The 13,010-nt window shown below is 36.8% G+C and overlaps 1 protein-coding gene across 1 annotated transcript; it reads left to right on the forward strand.

The window, feature by feature from the left end:
* The first annotated feature begins 11,321 nt into the window (after positions 1–11,321).
* On the forward strand, positions 11,322–12,807 carry LOC149161686 (RING-H2 finger protein ATL2-like). Its single transcript, XM_089435554.1, has one exon. The coding sequence runs from the start codon at positions 11,585–11,587 to the stop codon at positions 12,617–12,619; it is 1,035 nt and encodes a 344-aa protein (XP_089291680.1). The 5' UTR covers positions 11,322–11,584; the 3' UTR covers positions 12,620–12,807.
* The last annotated feature ends 203 nt before the right edge of the window (positions 12,808–13,010 follow it).

A 13,010-nucleotide genomic window follows, 5' to 3' on the forward strand; every position in this document is an offset into this window, starting at 1 on the left:
TGCAATGAGAATCTGGCTGTTATACCGTATGAAGATGGCCTACCATATATTCAGACTTCATAAGATCAGATCATTCGGGATTCTCTTTCAGATTCTTCCTCACATGTCTCATGTTTTGAAGTGTTCTTTGAAGAGGAAATCTGCTCATCCAATTGTTCAGAATTTTTTGAGGACCAGGAGCATACTTTTTCTGAAGAATATTGTGAAAAGAGATCAGCATCACAAGAAATGGACCCCTTGTTTCTTCAGCAGGAGGTAAATCTTCATGTTTTTCAGGATCCAATGGCAGATTTGTTGCAGTTAGTAGTGAAGGTGATTATTGCAGTATTCCGTGATGAAGGAGATCATGGTCAACTGTGTTTTTGGAGGCCCAGTTACCAGTATCTGCTGTTGACCAGAAGATCTGATCCGGAGAATCAATCAAGGAGGCATCTACTTGATTGGTTACATTGGAAGACAAATTACACATGATTGTACATATCGCATTAGTACGCAGGTGGCTGTCATCATGATTTTAAACCCTCGAATCTTGATGGATTGCTGCCATTGAATAAGTTTTGTCAGTTCTTGTTTTAGTTAAGTCAGTCATGAGTCATTTCCTTTTGCATAAAGTCAAGTTTTTTCAGTGATTTCAGTTTGCATTGAGTCAAGTTTTAGTCAATAAATTGAGTCATTTTGGTTTGTCGGAATAATGGACTCCATAGCCCAATGGACGAAGGCACTGTCTGCTCACCCAAAGATCTGCAGTTCTTGGCACCTCCAAGGAGCTGCCATCCCTTTTGGAGCCAATGTTAGTGTCAGTGTTTGCAGCGTTCCTCTAGTGATCAAACATGCTCTTAAAAAGTGGTTTTAAGGTGTCAAGGTCAAATTTGGTCATTTCAGTGGGCCTTCAAGTAAAATTTGATCACTAGGCATTAGGTCTAGGGTTTGCTTTCACTCCTTCCAAAGTCGTCCAAATGTCGGTCTATGTCACTATTCAGCTGAGTGTACCATAATTCAGAGAGTTGTCATTATCATGTCAAGTCCCACTAAGTCATTTTACACCTTGTTCATGCTTCAGTTGCACCTAGGTAAGGTCATTTCCCTCTCCTAGGGTTTTGAAGGAAATTTCTCTTGGACGGCCAAATCATCGACAAAACTTATATCCTGATGTTAATACACCTTCCCCTATCCTTAAAGTACCTTATCAAACACTTCCCATCACTGAGATACTCCAAATTCCTCATTTTCGCACAAACCCTAGTTTCTTGCTACAACCTGGCAATTTTCTAAGTTGGACCTGTGTTTTGCCTTTTTGGACCCCTTCCCCTCACTCAATCTCTAATATTTCACTCTCTCCTACTTCCTAACATCCATCCATACTTCCCAAAATTTCCTCAAGAATTTAGAAGCTCCCTATCCCCTTCATTTCGCTTCATTTCGACAAATCCCTTGTTCCACACATCGGGGTAGGTTTCACTCAAATGATGTTTCTGAGCAATAAAAGATGAATTTTGGAGAACTGAGAGAGGTTTTTGTCCAAACCATTCCAAGGAAGAAAAACCTCCTTCACTTTTTACACAGGTGTCATGGTTTTGGAGAAATGTCAAAACTATAGTTGCCTCGGGAGAATTGATGCACCTCGGAAGTGACCTTGGGAAAGTCAAATTTTCTCCTAGCTCAGTTGGCCAAATGACTTTATTGATGATTAAAATGATAAATATACACCAAAATCTTTCCAATGAGCTATCATGAGCTCAATTTGGAGTTGAGGAAGGCATTCAAAAGTTGACTGTAATAGCACTCTGCCTTTAGGCAGCCTCATTTGGCACATTTTTACCAATCTTGGGAGATTTGATTTTTTACAGTGCAAATGAACTCTAAATTGAAAAATATAGTTGGGTTGGAAAGAAGACTCAAGGACCTTTCCAACGAGCTATCTTTCGCCCCATTTGGACATCGGGAAGGCCTCAAAAGTCTCCTGCAAAAACCGCTACACACAGGCTATATGCGCCGCACCTCAAGCCTAGTGCGCCGCGCACTGGCGTGACGCTAAAAATATAGAGCTCCAAATGAAGAAAGGTTTACATTTTTGGATTCAGCATAAAAAATCATGACCACTGGTGCTTGTGCAAGAAAATTGGAGCATTTTTGGGGCATTTTGGGTCATTTGACAAAGTTTTGGGCAAAAAACAGGGATTTTCTCCCTGTGCATCGCGCCACTGGCGCAACGCTAAAATTCTAGAGCTCCAAATGAGGAATGGTTTGCATTTTTGGATTCATCATGGAAAATCACGACTACTGGTGTCCGGACAAGAAATTTTGGCAAGGTATGAGTCTCCAAAAGGTCAAAAAACACCAAAAAATGGCCTCTCTGCCACTTTTTTGACACATAGAAAGCAGTCTTGGGAGAATGAAGATTTGGAGGGGCAAATGAGCACCAAATTCAAAACTTCCAGTAGGGTTAGAAAGTATACAGGATAATATTTCCAACAAGCCCACTTGGGCACATTTTTGACACTCGGAAGGGCCCCAAAATAGACCCCAAAGTAGCGTGACGCACAGAGAAAATGGCGCGGCGCACAGAGGAAAAATTGCCAATTTTCTTTCGTTTCGCGAAATTTCGGTTCGTGACTTCTCCAAGTGGGCCCGGTCATCTACACTTCGGTTTTTTTTTGCACAAGAGGCGGCATTTAAAGAGTTTTTTCTCCAGATTGGCTTCTATCTAGGTGGCGAAGGAAGGCAAACGGTCACCCAATGCCAAATGTCATGTTTGCAGCGCTGCACCTGTAGCTGATGGTTGGCTCTCCATCTCCATTTTGTAATGATTCGAGTAACTTCCAAACCCCTAGGTGTTCTATCTCTTCCTCACACATTCTATATATTGTATGCAAGTTATTTGCAAAGGGTTGGTTGGTTTGTAACTTCCGTGAGACTGTGGGAAAGAAACTTTGTTTCTTCACTGTGTATTTTTGACAGAGAATTAATGAAAGGCAGCGGCTCTGTTTCATGCGATTCTTGTGGTTGTGAGTGTAGCAAATGTGTCTCTTATGTTTTCATATGTGTTTCGTTATGTTTCATAATTCAATTCATGTTCATCTCTAGTGAAATTTTCTGAGTGAGATTAGGTAGAATTCAATTTTATTGCTTTGCCTGTGGGAAAATTTCATGTTCGGTGTTATTCTTTTGTTGAAAAGGATTCATGTCACTATGCCCTTTTCACTTTCTTCAGCAATCTATTCATGCCGCGGTACCTCAAACTAAATTGTTACATTTTCCGCCTACCTTGCCTCACGGAATAATCTGTGCCTTTGTATTAAATTCTCTGTTCTTTGCTGAGCGCTGGTCCCATAGCATCCCAGAAGCTTGGTCATTCATGAAAATGGTTTCCAGAATCCCTATTCACTTACTAGCCTAAGGTAAATATTTCATTGTAAGTCATCTCAGACCATTTTCGATTATCTATTCACTGAGTGTGACTCGGAGAGAGCCCTCTCCTGTTCTGGTAGGGCTAGCTACCAGACTGAGCGTGGTTTGTGATTACCCTAATTTTTTCCATTCCTTCAGCCTAAGGCAGATTTAGGTGCTAACATGCCCTAACAATAAGTTCAACCCCTTCTTTCTTTAGGTGATATTTATGTTCTCTTTTGTAAAAGACTGCATCTCTATCATAAAGATAAGGACATCCTAAGACAACTCCACAAATGTCTACTGGGACCACATCTAACTCCACCTCATCGATGTACTTAGATGTAATTGTAAAATTTCAACTGACACGCTTTGTGACATGTATCTGAGTTTATTTATTAATCCAACTTAATGGGTATGGTCTTGGATGATTATGTATTTCCAATCCCAATTGATTAACTATATGTTCAGATATTAAATTTGCTTGTGACCCACTGTTAAACATTGTGTCAATCTTTGTATGCTTAGAAGTTATCCTTATGTGGAAGAGCTCAACTTGTTTATCCTCATGTGAAGGATTTATGTTTGAAGAAGATACATTAGATTTCGAACTTTAACCAATATAAGAAGTTTTACCTGTTGTAACCATGTCGGTTATTCTCCTTTCATCACCTGAATCTGAACCTAGATCCTGCTGGACTGTTGCAATGGCCTTCTTTTCATCCTTTGCCTTAAGGAACTTTTTGGGCTTAAGTTCTGGATGAAGTTTCCAGCACTTCGATTCATCATGACCGATTCTCTGGTAATGAGAACAAGTAGGTCTTTCCTTCTGAACGATCGTTGATTTCTTTCTCTTCGAAATGTTCTTCCCCTTACTATCACTGGAATATCTGGTTTCCATCTCTTTGGATGACTGAGATGAAGACTTGAATGGTCTACCACCTGATTCAATATGTATGGCCTGAACACACACCTCATCAAAATCATTAGGATTAAATATTAATAAAGTATGCTGCAAATATGAATGTAAATTTTCGATGTATTTTAACAAAGTTTCACGTGTATCCAATGAAATACAAAGCGCCAATGCTTTCTTTCTGAACTCCTAAACACTTTGCCCTTTACCTTGCCTCAGATGCTGCCAATCAATAACAACTTGCTGCATGTATCCTAAAGGATATAACTGTTTCCTAAGAGCTTTCAAAAACTTAGACCATGAAGAGATAACTTTTCTTGTTTGCTTAACATCTAACTGAGTTTTGCTTCCCCACCAGATTAAAGTTATTCCCCCCATTCTAAGTGTAGCTAATTGAATTTTAGTTTTATCTTTAGAAATGTTCTGAATAGGACAATACACTTCTAACTGCTTTATCTAGTTATCTAACTTTTCAGGATTCATTTCGCCATCATAAATAGGTAACTCAAATCTAACATCAAGTTTCAAAAGAGATGTTTTCTTAGGTTTCTTAACCATTTCAGATGCTGCAATGGAAGAAGAAGAAGAAGAAGAGGATGATGGAGATGATGGAGGTGAAGGAGGTTTATCATTCTTCCCTTTACCTTTGTCCTTCTTCAATGCCTTTGAATCTCTCGCCTTCTTATCTTTGTACATTCTCCCAACATCTGTTGCATAGTTAAGAACGCCTGTTGAAACTGTTCCTCACTCATCTTAGTCTTAGTGTTTTCACCGGCATCAGGTCCTGACATGGTCGATTTTTGAATGACTCTTCGCTTTCCAATCTCTGGATCGATCTGCTCAAGGATTCCTTCTCCTTGTTGCGAATTAGACCTAGTTAAAATTCAATGGAAACTCTACAAATGAAACCTGCTCTGATACCAAATTATATGATCTGATATGATCATATACTAAATACTGATGTAGAATTGATTAGCCTTTAAAGAATTGAATGATAACCGAAAGCACGGAAAACAAGGAATATTGCTGGAGCAAAACACTTTACGACAGCTGATAAACCATAAGAAAGATGCAAAACAGAAGTATAAACAGTGAAAACACAGATATACCAGACAACGATATTGATTATGGAGTTCGTCCCTGATGGACTACGTCTCTGGGTCCGCTTTCAAGATGGGCGACCATTTTATTAAGAATGAGAAGAAGAAGTGGATTACACAGTGAAAATACCAAACTGAATGTGCACATGGGAACTTCTGGTCATGGTCATCAAATAGATCTCTGAACCAGCTTTCCAACGCCACTTACGGTTTCAAAATTCGACTCCCGATGCTCCTAAAACTCTGAAAACAAAATTCGCCTCTACCCTCTAGAACCTGCACATGAAAACTGAAATTACACTCTAATGTTCTTCATGGAAAAAACCTGCCTTAAAAAGGCCTGCAAGTGCATAAAACCACTTGGGTTGAACTCAGGGATGAATGTGCTGACTCCAAGGTTGAGTTGGTTTGATTTTTTGGCCACCTTAAGGCTTAGTCATGGTTCTTTAATTAATTTTCAAACAAATTAACACTAAAAACCCATGTTCGGACTTTAGAATAGCCCAGAACCGCAAACGGTTTTTCTAACTGCGCGGAGGAGAAACCGTTTTATGTGAACACCGAATCCTGCAGCTTATATGGCGATGGTTTCGTTGACCGTTGGCAGAAACGGTTGTATGTGACAGTTTGCTAACGATTTGGCTAACCTTGGCGACTCCAACACAGTTAGCAGCCCACGGTTTATAACACGTAACCTCTGCAATCCTGCCCACATGGCTTGGTTACCCCCGTGCGGTTAAGGCTCGTGGTTAGGTGCATATAACCGTAACCTCCGCCGTTGTAATCCCTACAGTGTTCACACGACACAGTCCCGCTGCAGTTAGATGCTAGCGGTTAGGATTGTGTTTAATTTGATTTGTTTATTTGTAATGTTTTATATTTGATTTGCAAGGCTGAGAGGGTTAGAACCTTAGGTTTTTTTAATGTATTTTGATATGGTTAGGTGTAGCATAGGTATAGAGCTTAGAATTTAGGTCTAACACATGGTTTAGCATAGTATTTAGGATTTGATACATGGTTTAGTGCTACGGTTTAGTTTTAGTCATTAGGACTTAGATGTAGGATTAGGGTTTTAGGTATAGAATTTAAAAGCCCGTTTACAATCTTTCGTCACAATGTGACGCAAACCCATATGTGACGACAAATGTCGCACACATCATCGATTCCTATTGTCTTTGCAATGACAACTTTGACGATGAACTTATGCCTCGGATGACACCTTTGTCGACACATCAACCTTTGCCATGGACGACACAACCATGTCGACACCAATCCTATTTGTTGAACGACAAAACACATGTCATCGACCAAACCCTGGGGAACTGTCAACGAACTCAAGTTGACAACCAGGCGCTAAACCATGTCTACTGAATGCCATGAAAACCTATGAACATTACCTGAACAACCTGATCCACAACCAACACTGTTGATTTGTTGAAGCTGAATTGAAGTGACGACAACACTGAACGACACCCATGAATATTGATGAAGACACTTCAAACACTTGTGCAATTGGATCGATGGATCCTCATGGATCATCTTGGCAAGCTGATCATTATAATATTAATGTTTAATGAGGTGCTTCTCAAGATGATCACCATGGATTCAAGCTGTATGTTTTTTTTGCTTGTGGTCTTGGCAAGCTGATCATTATAATAGTAATGTTTAATAAGGTGCTTCTCAAGATGATCACCATGGATTCAAGCTGTATGTTTTTTTTGCTTTTAAGTTAAGTTCATGAAACACTTGTAACAAAGGCTGAGACAAAAATATACATTACTAACTGGACAATTAAGATTAAAAGTTCACATGAAAATATGATGTTTTCAACATTGGTAATAAATTTTTTAATGAAATTGTAATTTATATTGACTAAATTGTAGTTTGAATAAATAAATAATTTTGACACGCTAAAGTCCTTCAATAATTTCAACCATTTTTAATTAAATTTCCATTTTTTTTTTTAACTAAAAAATATATCAAAAAAACCACTAATACAACATTTAAATTGCACTTTATATCTCTTATTTTCATGGTCAATACGTGAGCTATTTACATCATACCTACAAGTCATGTGATGAGCATGACATAGAATTGTGTAATGACCGCACAACCATGAGATGTCGCTATGTCGAGGTGGTTAGGTGTTACAAAAGTCAAGAATGTGTATAGAAAACATGGTACCATTGGTCAAGGTAGTAGGGAGACTAGACTATCCCCATGTGAATGTGACACATCCTCTGCAAATATGGTGAAGGTACACGTTGGTTGGTCAAATCTTATGCAAATCCTTGAGACCTCACCGGGATAAGGTTGAGAGTCACCATGTAAAATTGGTATTAGTCAAAGTATGATTTTTCTAGTGTATTGTGAAGACTAAAGGCCTCCACATAAAGACAACTCAACTCCCAAAAATAACGTAACGACTAAGGTTTCATTGAGGGAATTCATGCGTTAGAGTTTGGTCATCACTAACCTTCTCATAGTCATGTTAGATTTTTGAAGAAAAAATCTTGCTCAGGTTAGGTAAATGCTAAGAGCTTTCAATTAAACTTTCAATTTTCTAAAGTTTACACGTTTTAATCACCTCACTTAAGAATCATAAAAAGACTTTTCCATGCCTCCGGCCTACACTTGACTTCTTTCACTTGAAGCAGTTAAAGCTTTTGATTATTTTGCTCGATTTTTAATGCTACTCCTCGACTGTCACGGAAGTCATGTCTGTCAATTTTTTTTTTCTAAGGCATGTCTGTCAAATTTTAAGTCAAGACTCCGGAATTGAAGTTAGGAATAAGGTCCCGTGTCGGATCCGTGTAAGGTCCCGTGTGGGACCTACGGATTGGAAACGTGCAAAGGCCAAACTATTCGGCGTATTTTTTTATTACCTTTAGCGATTCAATTTCTCGGGTTGTTACATGTACATTGTTTTTACTTTTAGGTGGTTATCGTCGTCCGCCCTACGCACCTTTCTTTTTCCACGTCTGTTGAGGAACCCGAAGGGCAATTTCTGCCGCAGTTGTCTATAACGCGACTTTTTGAAAGTCCGAAATTCGGCAAGAATTATTGGAATAGCAAGTTTGATAGCTAGTTTCTGCACAATGTAAGTGTCCCAGGGGTTTTTCAGGGTGCTGAATCCAAATATGCAGTTAAAAAACCATTTTAACTGCAAGAAATCAAGATTTGACCTTAATTCTTCCGCCGGATTCCGTCACCGGAATCTTCAAAAAATCGCATTATAGACAACTCCATTTCTGCAATGGAGTTGTACAATTTAAGTGGGAGTGTGCTGATGTGATGTTCTTCTTCTTAATATTTTAAATAATTAGCCACATTTTTATGGCTTTACGATTTAAGCGTTATCTACTTTTTGAGTTGTTATTTATTTTTTAAGCTAAATTTTTTCGAAATTTGATATAAATTTATTTGAATAATACATTTGTATCGTGTAATTTGTACAATGTATTTGTTTAAAGTTTTTAAAGGCATTAAATTTGATTATATATTTAAAAATACATATAAATTCATATTTTTATAAAAATTATATAATCTTATTTTATTTTAAAAAAAAACCAAAACATTGAACATTTACATTGAATTTTTAATAATATTTTAGATGGTAAAAAACTAAAATATTGAATTTTTAATTTATATTTGCTATATATATATTTTAGTAATGATAGGTTAGCTTGCACATTATATAATTGTTAGTAATAAATATTATTTTATTAATTTAATAACTGAATTATGATAAAGATATAATAATTTGCAACCCACATTGAACAAAATTATCTAAAATTGAAATTAAAATAAAAAACCTTATTATTATAAATCACAACTAATCAAACTACCCTTACCATTACCATATAAATTCTTATTATTTTTATCTCATATTACTAATTGTGTTATATTTTATATTATTTAATTCAAAGTAACGGTGAAGGGAGTTCTACCTGAATGGTTTATGAGGCACAATAGTTGCTAAGGTTTTGCAAATGGGGTAGCAAGCTAAGTGGGCTTGATTGTGGGGAAAACTCTACAGCTAAGTGGGTTTGAGCTAGTGGTGATCTAGGATGGGTGACCTCCCGCAAAGTCCTGGTTACGGGGTGCAAGCCCCGAAAGTGATGTGGGATGGGTGACCTCCCAGGAAGTCCTGGTTACTGGGTGGAAGCCCTGCATGTGATGATTGACACTATGTGATTCAATTTACTAGTTTCAATCCCACTTCTTCATCCCTGTGAGCATAGCCTGATGCAATGAGTGTTAAGTGCACTACTCAAAAATCATGAGAAATTAGTTAGTGCTAAGTGGACCATTAAAAAATCATGAGAAATTAGTAAGTTACAACTACCTCTCACAACTACCTCTCATGAAAATGGTCATAGATGAATGACTTTCTTAACACAGTTGAATCCCAAAAAATAATATCTAATATTATCTTTTATCCATATATCAAATATAAAATATTAGTATTAAATTTATCATATTATTGGGAAAAAAGAGACCTAACTAATAAATTTTATACACAAAACGTCTCAACTAATTAATTGAAAACACAACGTTTTGCATTAGGTTCACATTCCAAATTTCTATGGAAAGTAGGAATATTTTTGTTTTAAAAACAATGTTTAGAATAAAGAAAAAAAAAAATTATGTTAATGTGAGGATTAGCAAGTGATACCCCTACAATAAATAAGAGAAATAGAAAAAAAAATGGATAAAAAAAATTTAATAAAAAATAATTTAATTGTTTTTTTCTATATAGTTTACTTGACTAATTAAATTATAATTATAATTATATATATAGATATAAATTTTAACCAATTTAATTATCTAAATACCAAAAGAAATTATAACATATATCAAATTTTTATTAGATTTGAGAAATAGTTTATATAATTTTAAATTGATTTTTTTTATTATATTTATTAACCCTAAACCATAATTAAATTGAAGTCTTAAAACAAATTTATAGTTATAAATCTTAATTAATTTGATTTATCTAAACTAATTAAATTTATTGAAAATATTATGAAGATTTTTTTTAATTATTTTTAAATATTTAATAAATAAATTAAATTTAAAAAAAAATATTTAAAAATAATATATAGTAATATATTATTAAATAGATATTTGTTTAAATTTTTTATATATATTATATTTGATTTAAATGATGATGATTAACTTTCATCAAGACCAATGTTGTTTATTGGACTTTAAAAAAGAAGAAGAATCTAATTGTGATTCTTCAAAATCTTGTTTCTATTATCGAAGAGAAGGAAAGAAGTGCTCCAAGATGGCTATAGTTAGGTTGGGTTAATAAATCAAGAAGATTAGAAGTGTGACAGAAGTGAATAAGCCCCAATATTTCTTTTTTAATTATTTTTTTTATAAATGATATATTAAATCTATAGTAAATTTAATATTATAATTGTTTTAATTTTTTTTTTAAGTGAAAATCGTCATAAAAATATCTATTTTATCACTGTTATTTAAGGAAAATCACAAGACCTGTGATCACTGAGTGGTTCAGAAAAAACAGCGTTTTATTCTTATCCGATACCTCTGAATTTTAAGCAGTTAATCAGATTTCTTACTTTTAACCCAAACAAAAATAATTTTATAACATACTCTAAACTCACCATTATCTATCTAAATATTATATAAAAAAATATAAAAAACAAAATTATAATGAATATATTATTGAAAATATATGAAAAAATAAAAATTTATCATAGAACTTTCAACCAAATTATCTCTAATTTGGATGCAAGAAATTGCGCAGGGCTGAAAAGCATTTCAGAGAATATTGAATAAGAAGTTCTCGGAAATTGCGTGGCGTGACTTTTTGGTGATCTGGTTCTTTCTAGTCTAGTTAACTTTTCGTGGTCGCCCTCATCGTTTATCCGTCGAAACTTGGCCGGAGATTCTCGGCTTTTGAAACGATTGAGTGTTGTGCAAGGAAGAAAGCGGCCCGAACTGGGCTATTCATTGGAACTCACAGCATCTTTTCGATTCATATAGGCATCGGTGGCGCTGCCCATTTGGAGAAATTGAAGGCTCGAGCCACATAAAGTCTAAGCGTAGTAGTATACCATAGAGTAGGCTATATAAGTGATTTGCTGGCCGAGACCAGCCCTATTTCACACGCAATTTTCCTACGGTGCCTTCAATTTGATACAGGATGAACCCAGACAGTGGCGCTGATGCTCAACTGCCTCCTGAGGACGCTGATCCCGGATATCCTGATATTCCCAACTTCGGCGGTGGTCCGAATATCACGCATCCAGTTTTTGGCGGGGATGGAGACGATTACACATATCCAGACAAGGATGACCACGGGGGACGATATGCGATCAGCGGCAAAATCATGGTATCGGCCATAATAGTTCTTTTTCTTGTGGTTCTCTTCGTCTTTTTGCTACACGTTTATGCCAGATGGTTTTGGAGGCAGTCCGCTCGATTGTCCAGGCGAAATCGACGGAGATCAGCTTCTATGCGGCGCCGCTTTTATTTTTCAGGAGAAGAACCGGCGAGGCTGCGGAATGTGGGGTTGGATTCTGCGGTATTAGAGATTCTGCCCATCTTTCTCTATAAATCACAGGATTTCACAGACGGGTTGGAGTGCGCAGTGTGTCTGTGCGAATTCGAGGAGAGTGAGAAAGCCCGGCTTCTGCCCAATTGCGGGCATAGTTTTCATGTTGACTGTATTGACATGTGGTTTCGTTCGCATTCCACTTGTCCCGTTTGCAGAACCCGCGTTCAACCGGAACAGCCAGTTTTGGACTCCATTAGAACAGAGCAGGTTTCGGCGACAATATCAGGCCCAATTCCTTCCGGAATCCATGACAACCAGAATTCGGTGCAAGGGCAGATTGCAATTTCTGCAGAAGAATGCAATATGCAGAATCCAACAAATATATTTTCTTGGGATGGGCAGAAGCAGATGAATGCAGAGCATGATCAGGGAACCTCGGATGGAAAAAGAGCATTAATAACACCTCAGATTAGCATTGAAATACCCAAGAGCAGGCTCGATGGGTCAACGTGGTCCGGCGAAAGCCATCCTCTTTGTTCCCCAAATGGTTCGCAGTCGTCTTCCAAATCTCCTGTTACTCGCCTTCGTTCGCTCACAAGGATGTTGAGCAGAGACACAGAGAGAAAGGTTTTCCCATCCGATTTTTCAGCTGAATGCGATCCCGAAAATAATGGTCAGTAGTGTTTGGCAACCATATTCTATTGTGTACAGATATGTTACCGGGAAGACCGTGCGTAGTGATACAAAAATTCATCAAAATTGAGGCTTAGGATCCTCTTTACTCCATAGTTGGACAGAATCTGTACCAAAATAAATATGGAAATTTATTTTTCCGAACATTGCATATAATACATCCTTTGTTTTTATGATGTTTCTTGACTTTCTTTCCGATTGGAATCACGTTTCTTTAATCAAATTTTTGCCAATAGGTGTCTGCAACATTTTGGCCATTGTTAACGTTACTCAATCTCTGTAAATACCATATTAATTAATCCAAACCAAGTTATGAAAAGGAACGAAGTGATCCATATTAACATTACTGTTTTGGTCATGGATTTGTTCTGCAACAACA

This window comes from Pinus tabuliformis, chromosome 5_2 (assembly GCF_031772625.1).
Source record: "Pinus tabuliformis cultivar Carrire ecotype Pingquan chromosome 5_2, CPIR1, whole genome shotgun sequence".
Taxonomy (NCBI): Eukaryota; Viridiplantae; Streptophyta; class Pinopsida; order Pinales; family Pinaceae; genus Pinus; species Pinus tabuliformis.

Excerpts from the sequence above, each read along its gene's own strand:
- LOC149161686 (XM_089435554.1), top strand. The coding sequence starts at position 11,585 with ATGAACCCAGACAGTGGCGCTGATGCTCAACTGCCTCCTGAGGACGCT.